Source organism: Coregonus clupeaformis, chromosome 29 (genome assembly GCF_020615455.1).
Source record: "Coregonus clupeaformis isolate EN_2021a chromosome 29, ASM2061545v1, whole genome shotgun sequence".
In the NCBI taxonomy this organism is placed as follows: domain Eukaryota; kingdom Metazoa; phylum Chordata; class Actinopteri; order Salmoniformes; family Salmonidae; genus Coregonus; species Coregonus clupeaformis.
Window position 1 is genome coordinate 32,944,313 of NC_059220.1, and position 22,251 is coordinate 32,966,563.

Consider the following 22,251-nt stretch of genomic DNA (forward strand, 5'->3'; position numbering starts at 1 on the left):
CTCATTTGCAGTGACTTATAGACATATGTACCTCGTTTTGATTAGCAAAAGACCACGTGGAACATTGCATGCTCTGCTATGGCAGCGGACCAAAACCATTACTGTGTCATTCAGTTGAAGGTAGAACAGATAGGCAGAAAAGAAGTGCTAGTCAAACGCTGAATGACTATGTAGATTAGGGCGGCAGGTAGCTTTGGGACAACATCGGGAGTCTGTGTATTGGTTGGACTCCCTGAGTTATGCATAGTTCTGGTGGCTGGCGACGGAAAAGAACCCTCCCACAATATAGCTGGCTTCACCAAGAAAAAAATTCCTGTCAACAAAGGCATATGTATAATCTCAAGGAACTGTACTTACTAGATGTAAAGTGAAATGTGTCCCTCGCTATCAAATAAACGTCGGAATCCAACTTTTGTCTGAACAGCACCATATTCCTTGAGTTAAACAGTGGGCTGCCAATAGAGCAAGCACTTCACGCGAGACTTCCTACCACAAAATCTACCACTGTCTACACAACAGGAATATGGTGTGGTTCGCACAAATGTTGGATTGAGACGTTTATTTGATAGCGAGGGTCACATTTCACTTTATGTCTGGTAAGTAGAGTTCCTAGAGATTATACAAATGCCTTCGTTGACAGGAAAGTTTTTTTGGTGTAGCTGGCTATATTGTGGTAGGGTTATTCTCGGTCACGACCCACCAGAACGCAGGGAGTCAATCCAATACACAGACCCCCGATGTTGGGTCCCAAAGCTAGGCAGCAGGTAGCCTAGCGGCTGAGAGCATTGGGCCAGTGATCGAAAGGTCGCTGGTTCGAATCCCCGAGCCGGCTAGGTGACAAATCTGCTAATGTGCCCTTGACCAAAGCACTTAACCCTAATTGCTCCTGTAAGTCGCTCTGGATAAGAGCGTCCGCTAAATGACTTAAATGTAATAAAAGACAAATCAACTACTCCAGCAGTGCTGAAGTTACATATACATACAAAAGCATCTTTATTCAAAATACAGTCGCAGTTTTGACATAGACAATTCTAGGCACCTTTACAGCATCTCTTTATCCTTGCGCACTGTTTCCAGTAAAGCCCTCTTGGACCTGGTACCCTTGGCATGACCACGGAGCTCCAAATGAGAACCATGATCTGTCCCACTTCCTCTCTGTTCTCATTCCCTCTTGCTATCGCTCACCTCCTGGGTCCCCAGAACACTCTCCAGCCTGCGTTGCCGGATGGGAGGCAGCTGGCCGTAAGTGTTGAAGCCCAGCTCAGAGTCTTTCTGGGGCAGCCTAAACAGCAGCAGGTGGCTCCTCAACACCTAGATAGGATAGGACAGATGTTAGGGGAGACCATTAGGGGAGAGGAGGAGTGGCAGGAGGATAAGAAGGCTGTGGGGAAGGAGACAGGAGCAGTGGCGAGATGGAAGACCCCGGGGGAAGGTGAGTGAGTGTGTACCTCATCAGTCAGGTAGTGAGTCTTCCTCAGGAGGCTGCGACGGGCTGCTTCCACCTGCTGGAGAAGGAAAGACAAAGGGGGACTATAAAAGTGTTCCTATTGAAAGTACAGATCCATTCCAAATCACCCTGAAATTGCATAGCCCCAAAGAGCAGTGTGACCTTTCTATGAACTGCAATACCACCCAGTCCAGTCAGTTGTCATCCGTGTCGCTCAACAACACTGATCCACACCCTGGGCCTGTGATGTGTGTCTGTACCTGTGATGCTGCGTCCTGGGAGAAGATGAAGGTGTTGAGGTGGGACAGAGCCACCACGTAGAGCACAGGACACCAGCACCGCCTCAGTGTCCCCGTCACCAGCGCCCGGAAGTAGAGGCGCAGCAGCGGGAGAGAGTCCTCCGGGGGTGACGTGAACCTCTCCATAGGGATGGCCAGCTAGGAAAAACACAGAGAGGGGCTCATTTAGCCTTTCTTTATGTTACATGTTTTAGACACATTGTCAAATGGCACAACGTTGCAGAAAGTGACAAGAGCCCCAGAGCTCCATCTACTGGCCGTCTACCCAATAATGTACCCTGTACTCTCAATCGCAACATTCAATCCAGCGTGTTAACCAGCCTCCCTCTCACCTGTTCCAGTGTTACCCCCAGGGAACGCAGCAGGCCCACATGCTCCCCAAACAGAGTCAGCCTCATGGTGGCACTGAAGCGCCTCTGCAGAGGCAGGAGGATGACGCAGCCAAACAGGGGGTCACCGAATGACACCGCCTCAAACTGTCCCACCAGGGCAGAATAGAGGTCATTGAAGGAGTGCAGGCCTGGAGGAGGGGAGTTGAAGTCCAGAGCCTCCAGCTGAGAGGGCCTGGTGAGCAGCCTGAATAGAGCCCAGGTCAGCCTCTGGACAGGCCTCTCCATGAAGAGATCACTGGAGCACAGGAAGATACAAGCCAGACGGGCCAGCTTGGCTACAGGCAGCACCACCCTGAGGGCCTCCTCCCTCCAGACCTCCAGCAGCAGCAGCCACTGCAGGCAGTGTGTGACCGACTGCACTGCCCCCGCAGGGAGCGACTCCACCTGCAGGCCCCCTCCGTCCGGTGCACCCGCCCGCTCGTACAGGCTTACGAGTGGCAGGAAGGGCCAATCGGAGGGGAGGGATGGTCCGGAGAGTTCTGGGAGGAGCTGGGTGTTGAGCCAGGGCGTTCGCCCCAGGTGGAAGTCCCTGGAAGAGAGGACAGAGGGCTCCATGTGGGCCAGGTGGGAGAGGTAGCAGCCCCGGACAGAGGGCAGCTGGACACAGGCTTCCCTCAGCAGAGGACCCAGGGTCTGGAGGGAAGGGGAGGAGCGCTCCTGGAGCCGCATCTCAGACATCTCTGCAGCCTCGGGCCCTCCACTCTGACCCTCTCTGGAAGACAAGGAGAATGGAATAGTTGAGCTACACAGCACTGAGTTCACATACAATAGGGCCTTCACAAGAAGACTAATGAGGCAGGTTGGCAGTGGCATCAGAGGAATACCAGCTATAGAGCAGTGATCTAACTGAAAGTGAAAAGGTCAGGAGTTCGCTCCGGAGGCTACTATTTGGTGCAACCTGGATATAATGCGAGATGGCTTAGCATGACATAGTTTAATATCCTGTTGGAAACGATTTATAGGCAGTCCACTCACTCAACAACATTGACAAAACACAAAAGAGATGCCATATGTTCTAAATAGCCCATCTCCATAGCAGACCTGGGTTCAATAGTAGGTATATTTATTTTCTATCATCTACTTGAGCTGCACTTGATTAAAACTCAAAGTACCTGAAATAAAATAAACACTGCTTGAACCCAGGTCTATACATAATGCAGAAAAGTCCCATCCTGAGAAAAACCAGTGTACTTTGTGACTTGAGATCAAAGCCCTTAGCCATGCCATGACCTTTTGAAAACCTGCTTCACATTTATTTCTAAAACAAATTATATCCAGACAATGGAAATGTAAAAACAAAATAACAGAATGTCTGAATTTGTTTAAAGAAGAAACAATTGTGTGCTTAGCAGACCAGATGCTGTGCAAACATAAACCACACTATTGCCACCACTGCCATAAACTACATACATTTGCAATGAATCAAAAAGGTTTTTTTCTGTGTTGTGCCAACATATCAAATTTGGGGATAAGGTAATGCACCACAAACCACCCTGGCTGAAGTACATCTCCTCTTTCAACAACAATTTATCTTCTGGCCCTGCACCTCAACACATCAAATATTTCACTACACAGGAATTCCAGAGTTTAAGTTCTGTTTTATGAAAGTTAATTGGAGGAGAACTCCTTTTGGGTTGGTAATGCTGTTGTGAGGAGAGACCACCATTTGGCCAGGAACCTTTATAATCCCATAGACGAGGCTCGTGAGAGCATTCACTTTCAACAGAACTTGGCAAAATGAATAATATTAGAAAACATCTTTACTTGATTGTCATGTCTGTATGAACTATGATATTGTTTGAAAAAAGGAAACAATTATAAAATAAGCTTCATTGCCACTGGGAAGACTTCTACTTCTATTCTAATGTCTTCGACCTCTGACCTATTGAGTAATGGAGACAGTATCACTAAAAGACTCACGGTATGAAGTCTTTGTTGAAGACCATGGTGGACATGAGTTCATGGGCCAGGTATTCACTGCCAGGTAACAGCCAGGGAAGCATTACCAGAGACACGTGGTGAAACAGGGCTGCATGCTTGGCCACCTCTGGGTCAGTTGGAACCTGGAAGCATTGAGGTCAAACAGCTCAGTCAAATATTAGAACTCATCCAAAATGTCCAAATCACACTAAGATGATTATGGCAAACTATCTGTATCTGAAATATTTAACAGGGGAACTTGTCAAGTGACAACAAGTGGAGACTTCAGATGCATAAACATGTACAGATGAACCTCTTAACAGAATCACTTGTCTGAATTCCAAAGTGACTCAATGACAAGGACAAGATGAGCCTATAGGGCGATGATAAACAGCATCACCCTGAATGACTATATGGGTACAAGTCTGTTCGGCTAACATTCCACTCCTTGTACTCTGGGTCAAATGCCAAAGGTGGCGTTTAGCATGACAGGAGTGGAATGATAGCTAAACAGACAGGTATCCAGACTAGCCTAAGACTGAGTGATGGGATGGAAGTTGGGCTCTATACACTACCAGTCTGTGGGCCAGCTTCAGCAGCAGGTAGAGCAGGTGGTGTTCATGACGCAGGACCCAGTGAGACAGGGTAGGCTTGGCTTGGCCACAGCCACGCAGGTATCCTAGCACAGCCTCAAAGAGGAGGAGGGAGCTGAACTGAACAGAGAGCGAGATTATAGGAGAGAGATTAGTCCTAGTCCCACTAGCCCACTGCAAGGTAACAAGGCAAAGACATTAATGTGAATTGTTTGTTACACATCTCAAAATCAACCACTAGATGGCGACATATATTCATTCCGTTCCACTCAGAACCACACTAACGCTTGTGGTTTACACCTGAGAGTTAAAGTCAAATTTAGAGAGTAACTACAGCTTCATAAGGACCTACTTTGCGGACCAGGCCTCTGTGGATGCTGGTGAGGGTGTCCAGGAGGTAGCACAGGGAGGTAATGAGGGGGAAGGGGGAGCTGGGTCCAGCAAGACCCCCACCAGACGTCCACCCGGCGCAGCCCAGACCAGGCAGACTGGGGATGGTCTCAGGGCCGGGGCAGCAGGACTGGGGGTTACACACTGCCGAACTACACCTGGGAACACAACACAGATAGATTACAACAGAGAGACTATACACTCCAGGAGCATCATCCTACAGCACTGGATCAGGTGCTAGACAGAAAAAGCACAACCACACAGGAAGAGCAACATTCCCTCCATTACGCACTGCAGATAGGGAGTAAATCACCATAGATGTAGCTCTATGCTTCTAAGTAGATGGGACTCACTTGAGGTTGTTAATCAGGCTGTGAACAGCCTCATGGGACAGCAGAGGGAGAAGAACCTCTGAGGTCAGCATCTCCAGCTCCTGCAGACACTCCACTGGATTGAACGAGCTCTGAAAGGTTTGGCACAGACATATATTACTAACTAAAAGACACATCGTAATCCAGAATAGAAAAGAGAATATGAGATGATTTTCTCTATTTTTGCTGTAGACTTGCTTGTGTGTTTTGGATCATTGTCTTGCTGCATGACCCAGCTGCGCCTCAGCTTCAGCTCATGGATGGATGGCCTGACATTCTCCTGTAGGATTCTCTGATACATATCAGTTTCTTCAATGATGGCAAGTCATTCAAGTCCTGAGGCAGCAAAGCATGTTTGACTGTTGGTATGAGGTTCTTACTTTGGAATGCAGTGTTTGGTTTTCGACAGATAACGGGACCCATGTCGTCCAAAAAGTAATCTCAAGTTTGCTAAAAAGCACCTTTCTGTTCTGTATCAGAGAATTCTAAAAAGGAATGTCAGGCCATCCGTCCGTGTGTTGAAGCGCAGCTGGGTCATGCAGCAAGACAATAATCCAAAGCAAACCAGCAAGTCTATATCAGAATGGCTGAAAACCAACACATTTTAAGTTTTTTAGTTCATGCTTGAAAGCCCACAAATGTTTCAGAGTTAAAATGTTTCAGAGTTAAAGCAGTTCTGCATGGAAGAGTGGGACAAAATTCCTCCACAGCGATGTGAGAGACTGATCAACAACTACAGGAAGCATTTGGTTGCAGTCATTGCAGCTAAAGGTGGGACAACGAGTTATTGAGTGTAAGGGGCCAATTACTTTCTCACACAGGGCATTGGTTATTGCATATCTTTGTTTATTAAATAAATGAAATAAGTATCAAATTGTGTTATTTGTTCCCTTTATCTAATATTAGGTTTTGGTTGAACATTTGACGACACTCAGTGTAAAAAAATATGCAAAAACAGAGAAAATCCGAAAGGGGGCAAATATTTTATCACAGCACTGTAGTGGAAGCCTCTTTCCAATCTGTCCTGATGAAGGATGACGAGGCGACGAGGACAGGCAGTTACGACTATTTAGATTCAATTCTGGTCGGATCTTTTAATTCCCTTGTTGAGTACTGCTATGGTTTTATACAGTCACCTGGATGGAGAGCTGGGAGTAGAAGGCCCCCATGTAGAGCAGGTAGGCCGGCACCAGCCTCAGGGTGCTCTCCCTCTGGACTGGCTCCCCCAGAGTTCTCACACAGCCCTTCAGCAGCCCCAGCACTGTGGGCTGTAGACCTGTCACATGACCCCACGTCACCGGGGGTGGGGGAGGACACTCGGCCCCCTGGGAACTGTAGTGAAAGTAGAGGTTTGGCACTGTTGAATCCAATGGCTATCAATACAAAGCAGCACATCATGGAGCCACATGAAACACTTCAAAGCTGCAGGAGTGAACATAGTTAGAAGTAGTAGAGATTCAGAGTGTGTTACCTGACCAGGCCAGCCTGCAGCTCCTGATGGCAGCCAGCGGTATGTGTGACGTGGGTGAGCAGAGTAAGGAGGGCCTGGAGCCTGTGGAGCTCCAGGGGCAACAGGGGGTCCGAGGGGTGCCAGGGCCGGTGGGCAGACTGCAACACTCTCACCAGGATGGGGTACAGGTCTCTGGTAATGGTAGAGGGAAGAAGATGTTCTGCTGTACTATTCACCCGGAGGGACAGACTTGTTGTTGACACAGCTTTTCCTGCCGTGTTTAATCTAACACCAAGCGATTATACCCATCTGATCTAAATTGTCTGTGGTATTAAGCAATCCCTTTGAAAATGAAATTGGGAGGAGAAGACTATTCTTTTAACACAGCGTGTGCAGATAGCTTATTTCAGCCCTACCATCCCCCAGGAGCCCATATACACTGAGTGTACAAAACAATAGGAACACTTGCTCTTTCCATGACAGACTGATCCCTTATTGATGTCACCTGTTAAATCCACTTCAATCAGTGTAGATTAAGGGGCGGAGACAGGTGAAAGAAGGATTTCTAAGCCTTGAGACATGGATTGTTTATGTGTGCTATTCAGAGGGTGAATGGGCAAGACAAAAGATGTAAGTGCCTTTGAACAGTGTATGGTAGTAGGTGCCAGGTGACCCGGTTTGAGTGTGTCAAGAACTGCAAAGCTGCTGTTTTTTTCACGCTCAACAGTTTCCCGTGTGTATCAAGAATTGGTCCACCACCCAAAAGGACATCCAGCCAACTTGAAACAACTGTGGGAAGCATTGGAGTCAACTTGGACCAGCACCCCTGTGAAACGCTTTCAACACCTTGTAGAGTCCATGCCCCTATGAATTGAGGCTGTTCTGAGGGCAAAAGGGTGTGCAACTCAATATTAGGAAGGTGTTCCTAATGTTTTGTACACTCAGTGTAGGTGATGTTTGGGGGTTTGAAAACCAGTGACTCACATGTACAGGTTACAGGCCTGTCCGTAGCTGGCTGCAACGGCCCACAGCCGGTAGGCCTCAGTGCTGACCCTCAGGGCCTCACCCGGCTCCAGCAGCAGCTCGCTGGGCTCTGGGGCCAGCAGACGAGACAGACGCTCACGCGCACCTAGAGAGTTCAGCTGGGGAACACAGTCAGTGACTTCATTCTAATAGTCTATTAGACAAGATCATATATCACATCAAGATCAGAAAACACTTATGCATCACTCCATCATATTGAAGTTACCCAACAGAAGAAGGCTAAGTGTAGCATTACTACATGAGGTAAGCTGGCAGTTGGGTTTGAAAACTCCTCTCTCCACACTTACCAGCCTGGCACAGGCGTGTCTGCCAGTGGTGGCCAGGACACGTAGCAGCTTCATGGCGTTGGCCACGGGCAGTCCGTATGCAGACTGGGGCGTGGGCGAGGAGGGCACTGCCCAGGAGCAGGGCAGGAACTCTGACATAACAGTCTCCATCAGACGAGGGCAGTCCAAGACCTGCAGTGACAGTACAGATAGTAGTCATACTACAAATGGTCCCTCATGTCAAGGGGCTTATAGCTAATAAAACCAGAGAGAGGAAAATATACTGTATGCCAGAGGGCATTGTGGACGGTGTAGTTGATGTTACCTGAGTGGCTGCAGAGGAGGAGTGTCTGGCGATTCGGATCAGGACTCCCAGCACATCCTGGACCCCCCTGGGTGACGGGCGGATCACCTCTAGGATGTAGCGGAGCCTAGGAAGCAGCTTCATCCTCAGTAAACCCTGAAACAGAGAACCAACACAGCCAACAGCTTTAGACAATGCATTTATCACTAGCACTTCTCCACAGGGTGCAAAGACAATGAGGTGCATAATTACAGAGCGAGCGATAGTGGAAAGGTGAAGGACTGTTGGGATGATTAATCAGTCTGGTCTCTAGTCACCTTAACGACATCATCCCTGGCCACGTCATGATCAGTCTTCTTCTCTTCCTTCTCTTGAGCCGTCTCTCTCATGACCTCAGGCAGCCCCTCGTCTTCCTCATCCTCCTCGTCCTGAGCAGTGGGCAGTAGAGGAAAAGAGGCCAGCCCACGGAACCATGAGAGAGTGCTGTCCAGACAATCCTGAAACAAGACAGGGACAAAGATTGTTAAAAAAACGATGTGTTTATACACGCATACCAAACCATGGTACACTATAGTGGTGATGATACAAGGTGCACTCTGTATGCAAGGTCTCTTACTTCATCGTCTGAGGACACCAGGAGGGCTCTGAGCGCGTGCATAGCGGCAGACATCACTCCCTCCACATTATCGTCCAGTGAGAAGCGCAGCAGGAAGAGAAGGCCAGCATCCAGCAGAGTGGACACCACACTGCCCCTGAGAGCGGCCGCAAACTCGCCAGCCCGCGCCTACAGGAACAACAGGAGCACCGATCTCCAACGTTAAACCGGATTCAACTATCTTCTGATAACCACAACTACTGCATCCAGCTTTTGTCTGAATGGCTCTATGTGATTGAACTGATTGACAGGCAGTACCTTGGTGAGGATGTGGGCCAGAGTGTTGAGTGCCAGGCTCCGCTGCTGGATCACCTGACTACGAGAGAGAAGGAAGAGCTCCTGCAGGGAGTAACCAGCCAGCTGGGGGAGACAGAGAGAAGAGGTCAACAAGCATATTCTCTGGAAAAACAACCAGGAGATGTGTGTCTTAGGGCTCTATACTGACCTCAGGCTCCTCTCCATGGTGGTGCAGACCAAGGTGGGTGGGCAGGTCCTCTGTGGGCGGGATCAGGGTTCCGGCAAAGTCAAAGCGAGCCTGCATGGCCTGTCAGCACAGAGACACAGTGATAGTCATTAGATGAGACAAACACACAAGCTCTCCGCATCTCTTGACAAAGTGTTCCATGTAAACAGTAGTTTATACCTGCTTGGTTCCTTTCCGTCTGGGGGCAGGCAGGTCCCTGATCCACTCCAGCTTCTCTGGCTCCAGCTTGTCCATGTGCACCCACTCCTTCTGAGGCTTAACTGGCAGGTCCTCCTCTGGAGAGATACATGGTGGTAATGCATCATTAGTACAATATTTAGCACTATTTGTAAAGCACTTCATGGGCTAAATATCCAAAATTAGGAACCCAAAATGATCTAGATCTGAATCGAAACCAGGTTTTGGGGTAACTCGAATGCATCTAGTTACTATAGTGCCTCAGTAGTACATTTCCCTCCTATCAGACTAATGGAGAATAAAAGCTTGTAATGCTGGCATTGCTGTCTGAGAACAATCCAAAATACTGTAGGCACGCACTGTGGTCCAGCAACGGACAATCAAATCATTCTTCCTCTATGTTCATACAGTATGTCTTGGGCTTTCCCCAATGATCTCCATTACACAAAGTGAATCTGAATTTGGCTAGCTTTCTTCTAATCAAGCAGATATTCCAGTCACAGAGCTCCAAGGCGTCTTTTTCTGCAATACGAAATTAGTTTTGCAATTAGATGAAAGGAGGGGAAACAGTTGGCAGACATCCAGGAGAGGACTTACAGTGCAGAGGCAGTTTCTCTTGCTAATTCGTAATGGAGTTACAGCACATTTCTAAAATGTCTTCTACCTTTCATTGGCGGTTGTGGGGTTGGTTCTTCCTCATCTTCCTCTCTCTCCATCTCTACCTCCAGAGGATTCTGCTCTGGCTTCTTAGCGTCTGTCTCCGTCATGACGGTTTCTTGAAGAAGCTGTTCCCTGCGTCTCTCATCCTGGGAGTTGGAAGGCTGTGGGGCAGAGGCTGGAGCTCCCGGTGCCTTACGAGACCTCACAAAGTCAACAAGTCTGGGATCTGAGAGGTACACAATATGATTGAAGGTTTAAAAGGCTCACATCATAGCCTCATCAAACACAGCACAACAATCCCCAAATGTGCCTACCTAGCTGACCCAGCAGCCTTTTCTGCTCCTCCAGGATCTCTCCCTTAGACATGGCCTGTAGTTTGGCCTGGTTCTCCTGATGGATCTTCAGTGTTTCTACTGTACTGTCTGACCCACCAAGCCCCTGGCCAGACACCAGCCTGGGGCCCGCCATTGCACTGAATCCTGGAAGAGAAAGAGAGAGACATGAGCAAGTTTCCCCAACTGAACAATTTAGTAATGGCAGGCTTGTCTTGCAAGTGGGACAGTACAAAAACAAACAGGACATCCCATTCAGTGCAAGCCAAGTTGGGCCTTCAGAGTCTGCCAGGAATATAGTATTTTCAACTTTATGAAATTAATTATTAGAACTCTGGTACTTACGGTCAAGTCTAGAGGGAGGTTGATCAATCTCCATGGTGGACTCTGGAGAGAGGTTCAGCACCTTGGGTCCAGATATTTGACCCCTGGATTCTGGTGTACAGTGTAAAGGGGTCTTCCCCTCTTTTATTCTCTGTGCTGCAATCTGTCGGGCAAAAATGCTCATCTTTCCACCAGTAGCTGGAACCTAGTGAAACATAACATAATTTAGAGCAATAGTTTGTGTGTGCATCCATAACTTGTGAAGCACCATTCTGGATTAATTGTACCACATATAGTATGAAGTCATTTCTGTAGTAACTAATTGATCCTCATAACAAAGCTGAGCAATTGAGCTCCTACCGGGCTCTCCATCTCGGGCCGGTGTAATACTTTAGGAAAAGCAAGACCCGTGAATGCTGGTAAGGACACTGGTGTAGTGCTAGTGTCCCTTTCCTAGGGGAAGAGAAGCAAGAATGTAGGAGTTGTTGTTGAGACACAAACAGAACTGTGTGTGGCTCTGCTGATCAGGAGATAAATGGTGAGAGTATCACTCACAATGATCTTGGAGAGAACAGCACTGATGTGCGTGTCATGTCTGTCCAACCTCTCCTCTGGGTCCTCATCCTCAAAGCGAACACGCTCGGCTTTGAGGCGAGACTTTTTGGGAGGTGCAGGAGTCAGAGTGGGGAGCTCATCTGGAAGATCTAAAGAAAGAGATGCACAGCATCATATTTTTAACAATCAGAATACCTAAAATTGTGTTTAGGCTCCACGCTACACACAATCAACTATCTTACAGAGAGGTGTATGATGATAGACTGTTACTATGGCTGTGTTTACGAAGACTGCCCAATTCGGATCTTTTTTTCACTAATTGGTCTTTTGACCAATCAGACCAACTCTGAAAAAGATCTGATGTAAAAAGATATTATGTGATTGGTCAAAAGACCAATTAGTAGAAAAAAGATCAGCAATGGGCTGCCTGTGTAAACGCAGCCTATGAACCTTGGATTGTGACCACATCTCGCTGGTCTCCTTGAGCCCCCTCGGAGTCTCCTGATCTCTTGTCTGGCCGTCGGACCACATTGACCGTGGACTGGGTCCCTGAGGCAAGAAACCTCTCCTGCTCTCGTAGGAGGTCAGCCTCTGAGTCAGTGGGCTTGGGACGCTGTATCATCCCCCTACAGATAAAGGAACATGTTAGACAAAAGGATTTGACTATCTGTAAACATAGTGGGGTATCACACAATACAGTATATGGCTACTTATTACTATGTTTAAGTACAGGGCTGTGATATTATACTGTTACCACATCAGAAAATAACTTTTTAACTAAGCTTTCAACCAATCACATTCTCCTCGCCTCTCACCTAACAGTACACCACATCATGTCAACACCTCTCCTACAATTTGAATGTTAACTAGATAGCTAGCTGTTCTAGAACATTGTAATTTACAGGCACGGATCCAGCAGCTAATAAACAGAGAAACAGCACATTGAAAACCTAGCTAATAGTGATAATGACATGTTCATGATTGCAAAGTGCTTAGCTAGCTAGCTAGCCACAGTAGCTAGTTGGTGTTCTTGCTAGCTAGCTAACGTTAGCTTGCTGGCTAGCTACAGCCGGAGCATTTCCTGCTTTATTATATGGGGCCGTTGCAATGTCATACATTTAAAAACTACATTTATATCAATGTATTTGTTGAATTCACCTTCAGTAAGAAATCCTCTGGGTTATAATTCACAGAAAAATGTACACAACGTGAGTGCAAACTCAAAAACATCCACTAACAAGGGGCGGTTACTTCCCGTGAAAGTGTGACGCCCACAAATCCGACTTCAAAATAAAGTCCACCATGTATGCATTATACAGTAATAACACAGACAGAACAATGAGCCAGATTTTTTACCGGATGTATAAATGTGAAGCATCCGGTTGGAGTTTCCACTCACTACCAGATATGGTGATGAGAGGAAGCCCAGTGGCCGGCAGTGGGAGAAGATGGAGCGAGATGGATTTTCTCATCGAAGAAACATCTGATCTCAATACAGTTTTCTGTTTCCAAAATTAATATATGTTACGAATAGAGTGGACTACGGTTTGTAAACTTTACCCTTTGCCAAAGTAAAAAAAAAAGCGTTCTTTAGAAGGAACATAAGGGCGAATTGAGTTATTGCACATGCGCACTTCAAAGTAGGGGTTCCCTAACGGACATATGCAAATATATACTACAACACGCCAATAGGATCTCGCTAGCTCGTGCTTGGCTCTGCCCACCACCTTGCTCGTTCTGTCCATTCATTAGCTCCCATTGGAAACGACAGGCTGTGGTCAATCTTGGGTTAGTTATACACTTTGGGGGTATATAACATTAAAAATACAGTTAAGATAGTAGTAGGCTAGGGTATTATAAATACTAGGAATAGGCTACTTTCATGGATATGATGATGAAGATGATGAATGTAGGAATTAAAATAAGTATGAATCAGTTTGTTAGGTCACAACGTAGGCTATATTTGAAGTCATACATTTATTTTAAATGGGTGCATAATTTAGGAAAAATCTCACTTTTTTTAACAGCTCCAAGCCTTGACTATTCCATGTAATGTAATGTAATGTGGTGAATGTAGAAATGATTGAACAGTCTCGTCTTCTTCTTCTTATTTAATTGTGCGACAGATGCTGATGCTGAACACACACATCATTGGAAGATGTTTTAAAAAATTCTGCTTGTAAAGAGCGAATGACATCACTTTCTCTGTGCAAGGCAGCCTACAGTTGGCTATTTTGCCATTCATTTTAGATATCTGATCAGTGATCAGACTTTCTATTCAGGCTGTTTATTGCGCACACATGCGCTTCAAACTGCGGTATTTCGGTGTTTAATTTATCTTTTTTTTCTCTGCTCTTTAATGTATCGGCAAGCCTCTGCGGTCAAATCGTGCCCGCCCCCCGGGTTCAAGAAATTGGAGCTCCTAAAAGCGGGATCCCTATTCGCCTTGGCTCCAGCCCAGATGATCTGAAGCTCTGTTGGAGACCAGAAAAGAGAGGGGTAGCCTACGGGAAACTTTGACTTGATTCTGCCATGTCCAGACAGCAGCATGTTCTCTCCCGATTTGGAAACGGATACCACTGCGGAAGAAACAGCGCCCAACACCCCCAATGATGGAGAGGATGCACCAGCCAGCATTGATGTACTGGAGGAGGTGAGAGCTAGGGTACACGGTTGAATGTAGATTACATAATAGGAATGACAGCATCATCCTGAAAAAGCGCATAATTATGTATTTTTTATGAATTAAAAGTATATGATATATAGCCTTCTAGACTACTGCATATATTTGGTGGAAAGGCAACTTATTCATTGGTGCAAACAAGTACAGCTCGCAGCCTCATAAGAAAAGGCACACAATCAATAGGCCCTACCTGTGGACCTATATCATATTGATTATTGCAATTCATGGGTAACTTGGGGGGTCATATATGGTCTTCTTGGGTATGACGCTACAAGCTTGGCACACCTGTATTTGGGGATTTTCTCCCATTCTTCTCAGCAGATCCTCTCAAGCTCTCAAGCACTGTCAGGTTGGATGGGCAACTTCACTGCACTGCTATTTTCAGGTCTCCAGAGATGTTCGATTAGGTTCAAGTCCGGGCTTTGGCTGGGCCACTCAAGGACATTCAGAGACTTGTCCTGAAGCCACTCCTGCATTGTCTTGGTTGTGTGCTTAGGGTCATTGTCCTGTTGGAAGGTGAACCTTCGCCCCAGTCTGAGGTCCCCAGCGCTCTGGAGCAGGTTTTCATCAAGGATCTCTCTGTACTTTGCTCCATTTATCTTTCCCTTGATCCTGACTAGTCTCCCAGTCCCTGCCGCTGAAGCATATCCCCACAGCATGATGCTGCCACCACCAAGCTTCACCGTAGGGATGGTGCCAGGTTTCCTCCAGACGTGACGCTTGGCATTCAGGCCAAAGAGTTCAATCTTGGTTTCATCAGACCAGAGAATCTAGTTTCTCATGGTCTGAGAGTCCTTTAGGTGCCTTTTGGCAAACTCCAAGCGGGTTGTCGTGCCTTTTACTGAGGAGTGGCTTCCGTCTGGCCACTCTACCATAAAGGCCTAATTGGTGGAGTGCTGCACAGATGGTTGTCCTTCTGGAAGGTTCTCCCAACTCCACAGAGGAACTCTGGAGCTCTGTCACCTCCCTGACCAAGGACCTTCTCCCCCGATTGCTCAGTTTGGCCGGGTGGCCAGCTCTAGGAAGAGTCTTGGTGGTTCCAAACTTCTTCCATTTAAGAATGATGGAGGCCACTGTGTTCTTGGGGACCTTCAATGCTGCAGAATTTTTTTGGTACACTTCCCCAGATCTGTGCCTCAACACAATCCTGTCTGGGAGCTCTACGGACAATTCCTTCGACCTCGTGGCTTGGTTTTTGCTCTGACATGCACTGTCAACTGTGGGACCTTATATAGACAGCTGTGTGCCTTTCCAAATCATGTCCAGTCAATTGAATTTACCACAGGTGGACTCCAATCAAGCTGTAGAAACATCTCAAGGATGATCAATGGAAACAGGATGCACTTAAGCTCAATTTCGAGTCTCATAGCAAAGGGTCTGAATACTTATGTAAATAAGGTATTTCTGTAATTTATTTTTAATACATTTGCAAACATTTCTATAAACCTGTTTTCACTTTGTCACTATGGGGTATTGTGTGTAGATTTATGAGGAAAACATGTAATTAATCCATTTTAGAATAAGGCTGTAACGTAACAAAATGTGGAAAAAGTCAAGGGTCTAAATACTTTCCGAATACACTGAATAAAAAAGTTTATAGATCTAACTTCATTAGATTATTTTTATATATACAGTACCAGTCAAAGTTTGGACACACCTACTCATTCAAGGGTTTTTCTTTATTTGTACTATTTTCTACATTGTAGAATAATAGTGAAGACTTCAAAACTATGAAATAACACATATTGAATCATGTAGTAACCAAAAACGTGTTTAACAAATCAAAATATATTTTATATTTGAGATTCTTCAAAGTAGCCACCCTTTGCCTTGATGACAGCTTTGCACACTCTTGGCGTTCTCTCAACTAGCTTCATGAGGTAGCCACCTGGAACGCATTTTAATTAATAGGTCTGCCTTGTTAAAAGTTAATTTGTGGAATTTCTTTCCTTCTTAATGCATTTGAGCCAATCAAATCAAATCACATTTTATTTGTCACATACACGTGTTTAGCAGATGTTATTGCGGGTGTAGCGAAATCAGTTGTGTTGTGACAAGGTAGGGTTGGGTGGTATACAGAATATAGCCCTATTTGGTAAAAGACCAAGTGCATATTATGGCAGAACAGCTCAAATAAGCAAAGAGAAACGACAGTCCATCATTACTTTAAGACATGAAGGTCAGTCAATCCTAAACATTTCAAGAACTTTGAAAGTTTCTTCAAATGCAGTCGCAAAAACAATCAAGCGCTATGATGAAACTGGCTCTAATGAGGACTGTCACAGGAAAGGAAGACCCAGAGTTACCTCTGCTGCAGAGGATAAGTTCATTAAAGTTAACTGCAACTCAGATTGCAGCCCAAATAAATGCTTCACAGAATTAAAGTAACAGACACATCTCAACATCAACTGTTCAGAGGAGACTGCGTGAATCAGGCCTTCATGGTCAAATTGCTGCAAAGAAACCACTACTAAAGGACACCAATAATAAGACGAGACTTGCTTGGGCCAAGAAACACGAGCTGGTGGAAATCTGTCCTTTGGTCTGATGAGTCCAAATTTGAGATTTTTGTTTCCAACTACCGTGTCTTTGTGAGACACATAGTAGGTGAACGGATGATCTCCGCATGTGTGGTTTCCACCGTGAAGCATGGAGGAGGAGGTGTGATGGTGTGGGGGTGCTTTGCTGGTGTCACTGTCGATTATTTATTTAGAATTCAAGGCACACTTAACCAGCATGGCTACCACAGCATTCTGCAGCGATACACCATCCCATCTGGTTTGCGCTTAGTGGGACTATCATTTGTATTTCAACAGGACAATGACCCAACACACCTCACATCCAGGCTGTGTAAGGGCTATTTGACCAATAAGGAGAGTGATGGAGTGCTGCATCAGATGACCTGGCCTCCACAATCACCTGAACTCAACCCAATTGAGATGGTTTGGGATGAGTTGGACCGCAGAGTGAAGGAAAAGCAGGCAACAAGTGCTCAGCATATGTGGGAACTCTTTGAAGACTGTTGGAAAAGCATTCCTTGTGAAGCTGGTTGAGAGAATGCCAAGAGTATGCAAAGCTGTCATCAAGGGAAGAATCTAAAATATAAAATATATTTTGATTTGTTTAACACTTTTTTGGTTACTACATATAATATAATATGCCATTTAGCAGATGCTTTTATCCAAAGCGACTTACAGTCATGTGTGCATACACTTTTACGTATGGCTGGTCCCGGGGATCGAACCCACTACCCTGGCGTTACAAGAGCCATGCTCTACCAATTGAGCTACAGAGGACCACCTACATTATTCCATATGTGTTATTTCATAGTTTTGATGTCTTCACTATTATTCTACAATGTAGAAAATAGTAAGAATAAACTTTTTCTAAATGACAAAATATTTGATAAATGTACCTCAAAATCATTTGCTTGGAGTGACTTAAATTGAGATGAGACAGATTACATTTTTAGTTGAGCAAGACTAGTGGCAAGGAAAGTGTTGAACATTTTTCTGGTGACATAAAGTGGTTTAACCCCACGCCACACTATTCATCAGATGCAAGAAAATGTACTGAGTGCAAATTCTGTACCACAAAATGATCTCTGTTCTCTGGAGTCTAATAATGGCATCACAATTGATTCACCAGCAAAATACTATTTCATTTAATCGTTTCTCAGATTGGATGGAAGTGCAATAGCCAAGAGCAACATATAGCCTGTATGATGTCCAACCCTACCATTATCTCTAAATGAATATATTATTTTACTTTTATTCTGCATTCAAAAGTACTGTATTATGTATAAGACAGAAAACAACTTAATCTTTCTAAGAAATACATGTCATAGAAGACAGAGCCTAGTAATGGCATGGATATGCAAGGCACAATACAGCAATTCTGAGAAGCTGGATTTTGTAACCTGTAGTTGATGATGTGTACTATGAATGCTGGAGTTTTACCTCCAGTCTGTAGGCTATAATTACACAAATTCCATCTGGGGAATTGATTGTGTGCAGCCTACCGTGAAATATAGCTTCTAGGAGAGACCATAAAATGATGGAGAGTTTTTTTTGTGATACATTTTTTATTGTGAGATTTGTTTTTTTTCCCTCAAACCTACTGTCTGTGTCCCAGAGGTCCTGACCCATGATGCTGTGTTGCCTTACGAGGATGCTCCAAAGTCAATGGTATTGCTGACGTTTTACTTGTGTCGATGCCTGGTTACATGTCCAGTCTGAGTTAGCCCTTTCTGTCTGGTCTGGCTAGTTTGGTTCATAACCTTCATGTGAAACACTTTACCAGTAAAACATTTTATCTGACTTACAATATGTGTGGCATTTCAGGGATATAAGTTATTGGAACCAAGTTGACTGATGATTGACTTATGAGTCTCCCTTTATCACATATCAGTTAATGAAATGTTTCTTGCATGAAGCTACACTAATTCTTAGAGGTGAAAGACCATGACACTTCCACTATGTGGTCAGTTGATCTTCATGGGTGAATGGCTGTTATACACATGAAAGACATGAATTAGCTGAAAACATGGTCAAACAGTCAAAACATGTATTCTTCCTACAACAGGACAAGGTACAACTACAGTATGTACATTTACCCTGCCTATTTGAAATGTTTTATGGCCAGTTGACTTAGGTCTGGGACACTATACTCATTGTACTGGGAAAAAAGCGGATACATTTCATTAGCAGTCAGAATTGCAAATGTGAGCACTTTTGAAGATGTCAGGACAGACTGGGGTTGCTGCACTGAGCTCTTCACTTGACACTCAGCAGATATACTGTATAGGGTACGAAAAATGTGTAATCCAATTACCTGTGTGTTTGATTCTGTTGTGGTCAAGTTAAGTATAGAAAGTCAATGTTCATTTTAGCAGCAGAGGTCACTGGGGGATTGAGGATACACATGCCCTGTTGGACATGGTGCATGACTACTGTAACCCAAAGATGGTTGAAAGGTTAGCAGTAACATAGGGGACTGACAATACAGTGGTGAGGAAGGATTTGGGTGGAATGTTAGCGTTGTATATTGTCCTAACATGATTAGCAGTTGTTTCCATTGCGCAAAGTAGCCTTAAATTAAATTCAAGCAAGCTACTGTACATGGTATCGCTTCAACCTCATTTACTGTACTTTGAGTTTCAAAAAGCTCAGCACATTACAGCTATGTATTGTTGACTTGCATTTTGCCCACAGCAATATTGGAGCACTGCATTTTATTAGGCTCAGTGTTGTGTGTACTCACTTTTCCTCATGGTACAGTAGATCTATTATTCAGGTGACACTGTTGCTTTCTGCCCTGTTAAAAACCTTTCAACCTGTATAGGTAAATCAAATAGCCTACATTGTGATCCAGCTCTCCTTAAACACAGAAATATAAACAAACTGATTAATCAGACATGGCATTGCAGGAAAGAGGCAACATAAAGAAACTGTTGTATTTATATTAGAGATTCTGTAAGTTCTTCAAACACTGTTCTCCTTTTAATAACTCTGCTAAAGGCGTTTTAAATACAGCCATGTGTTATCCACAATTATCTTTTCAAAGACTATTGTATGTAAGCTTTTCTCTCACTCTCTCTCTTTTTACTCCTCTCTTTTCCTATGCAGCAGCGGCCTGTGAAGCAATCACTTAGTGCCTGTATGTGTCGAGAGTCCCACTGGCGTTGCCTACTGCTCTCCCTCCTCATGTACAGCTGCCTTGGCACTGTGGCTTGGTGCCAGCTCACCCAAGTCACCAAGCTCAGCTTCGACTCATCCGTCACCTCCCTGACAGCCTCCATTTCCTCACTCAGAGGGACTGGCATGGGAGGCCGCTCTATGATTTACCATGACAGCCCCTGCTCTGACGGCTATGTGTACATCCCTCTGGCCTTCCTGTTCATGCTCTATGTCGTCTACCTGATAGAGTGTTGGCACTGCCAGGCTTGCAGTGAGCTACAGTGTAAGGCTGATGTGGATAGCGTGTATGAGCGGGTATTGCGGATGCAACAGGCCCGTCCGTGTGTTTGGTGGAAGGCCATAAGTTACCATTTTGTTCGGAGGACCAGACAGGTGACCCGCTACCGGAACGGCGATGCCTACACCACCACCCAGGTCTACCATGAGCGGGTCAACACACACGTGGGGGAGGGAGAGTTCGACTACAGTCGCTGTGGTATGCGGGACGTCTCGCGGGATCTACGTGGACTTGAGAGCCACCCGGCAACGAGACTTCGTTTCACCAAGTGCTTCAGTTTCGCTGGGGCCGGACCAGAAAATAATTACCTCAACCAACGTGCCAGGTTCTTCTCAGAGATTGAGGGTTTGGATGACTACATGGAGGCTCGGGAAGGGATGCAACTGAAAAACGTGGACTTTAAAGAGCACCTGATAGCCTACGTGGACCCTGACCGGTTGCCCTGGTATACTTCTCAGGTGGCTTTCTGGTTCGCTGCTCTGCTCATGCTGGCCTGGCCCCTGAGGGTGCTTATAGAGTACCGTACAGCTTTTGTGCACTACCATGTTGAGAAGCTATTTGGGCTGGAGTACAGCCACAGTAGCCCCTCTCCAATAGAGGAGGTTCCCATCAGGAGTGGTCTCCCTCGGGTAGATACCGTGGACAGCACTGAGCTGGAGTGGCACATCCGATCCGACCGCCAGTTGATCCCCAGCTACTCAGAGGCTATGCTGATGAACCTGGGGGCTTCAGACTCTGGTACAGCTGATGAAACCAGGTCCTCTAACTGCTTCCTGCTGGACAGCCACCCAGCCCGGAGCTATGGCACGCTGGTGCAGGACTGTGAGCACTGCTGCCAGCTTCAGGGCGAGGTTGGACAGAGGCGGGCCACCACCAGCTCCAGCTGTTCCTCCATCTTCTCCCATCATGCCTTTCACTCCCACCTCTCCCTGGACACCTCCCACTTCTCACTGTGCCGCATGTACGGCTCTCGGCGCACCGTGGGCCTGTGGAGGAGCCGCAGCAGCACACTGACTGACCACTGCTGTGTGGACGAGCAGTGCTGCCGTTCCTACTCCAGCCAGCTGGCTCTCAATGAGAGCCCGCCCACCTACCAGGACGCACGCTTCTTCCCCGTTCTCATTGTGCACCGGCCCGAGGGCTGCGGTAGTGGTGACTCCACCACAGAGGTGCGTCGCTACTATGTCCGCCGGGGGTCCTGCAGCCTGGAGACGTCACTCTGAGGGACCAAGAGACATTTGACTGATTCAGTAACAATATATTCCAAATTAGAGGTTGTGAGAGTCCAAGAGCATACAAAGACACTGTTATTTTGACAGCATTGAAAGTGTGTTACTCACTGGCTCTGTGCTGTATGCTCAGATTCATATAAAGGCTGCATAGTTCTCAGTCTCTTGTGTATGTTGGATCTGTATTGGTATTATCTCCTGCTGCAGACATGATTGTGAGTCAAACTAAAGCGCTGGATTTGAATGTTTGATTCAGCAATGACCAACTCTCAGTGCGGTGCATATGGCATTATGTCATCATCAAAAGTTGCCCTTTTCTGTTTAAATCAAAATAGTAGGTTAAAAAAGGACATTTGTATTGCGGCCCATCAGGAAGATATCATGTTTATTACTGTTACTCTGTTTTACTCATCATTGCCAATTTCAAAATGCCTTCATTGACACATTCTAGGTGTGTTTTCACACTTGGTCCCTTTCAGCCAATTTTTTGTGCAGTGTGAACACTCCAAAGGAACTCAGACCCCTCAAAAGAACCCCGAAGCGAACCGAACTGAGACAATCTCGAGAGGTGGTTTTTGGATATTGATTAGCGATTGCCAAGGATGCACAGAAATGTCAAAATGTGTGTGGAGTTTTTAGTTCAGATTATTTGTTTGCAATATGTGATCTATAGGCTAAACGAGAGATGTTTATTCGGTTG

General features: G+C 45.8%; 2 protein-coding genes across 2 annotated transcripts; one reads left to right on the forward strand and one right to left on the reverse strand.

The window, feature by feature from the left end:
* Positions 1–976: 976 nt before the first annotated feature.
* Positions 977–12,908, reverse strand: rpap1 (RNA polymerase II associated protein 1). The gene is made up of 25 exons (XM_041855418.1): positions 12,822–12,908; positions 12,114–12,289; positions 11,664–11,812; positions 11,469–11,561; positions 11,130–11,313; positions 10,767–10,931; positions 10,457–10,678; positions 9,775–9,890; positions 9,577–9,675; positions 9,390–9,491; positions 9,093–9,260; positions 8,794–8,973; positions 8,498–8,632; positions 8,194–8,364; positions 7,847–8,004; positions 6,884–7,054; positions 6,549–6,744; positions 5,395–5,504; positions 5,004–5,199; positions 4,634–4,771; positions 4,059–4,201; positions 2,079–2,850; positions 1,708–1,884; positions 1,449–1,505; positions 977–1,311 (listed from the first exon to the last, which is right to left on the reverse strand). Exons 2-25 carry the CDS (start codon positions 12,283–12,285, stop codon positions 1,162–1,164), a joined length of 4,224 nt encoding a protein of 1,407 aa, XP_041711352.1. The 5' UTR covers positions 12,286–12,289; positions 12,822–12,908; the 3' UTR covers positions 977–1,161.
* A 7,059-nt stretch (positions 12,909–19,967) lies between these two features.
* Positions 19,968–21,545, forward strand: LOC121544483 (transmembrane protein 151B-like). Its single transcript, XM_041854409.1, has one exon. It carries the CDS (start codon positions 19,968–19,970, stop codon positions 21,543–21,545), a length of 1,578 nt encoding a protein of 525 aa, XP_041710343.1.
* Positions 21,546–22,251: the final 706 nt, after the last annotated feature.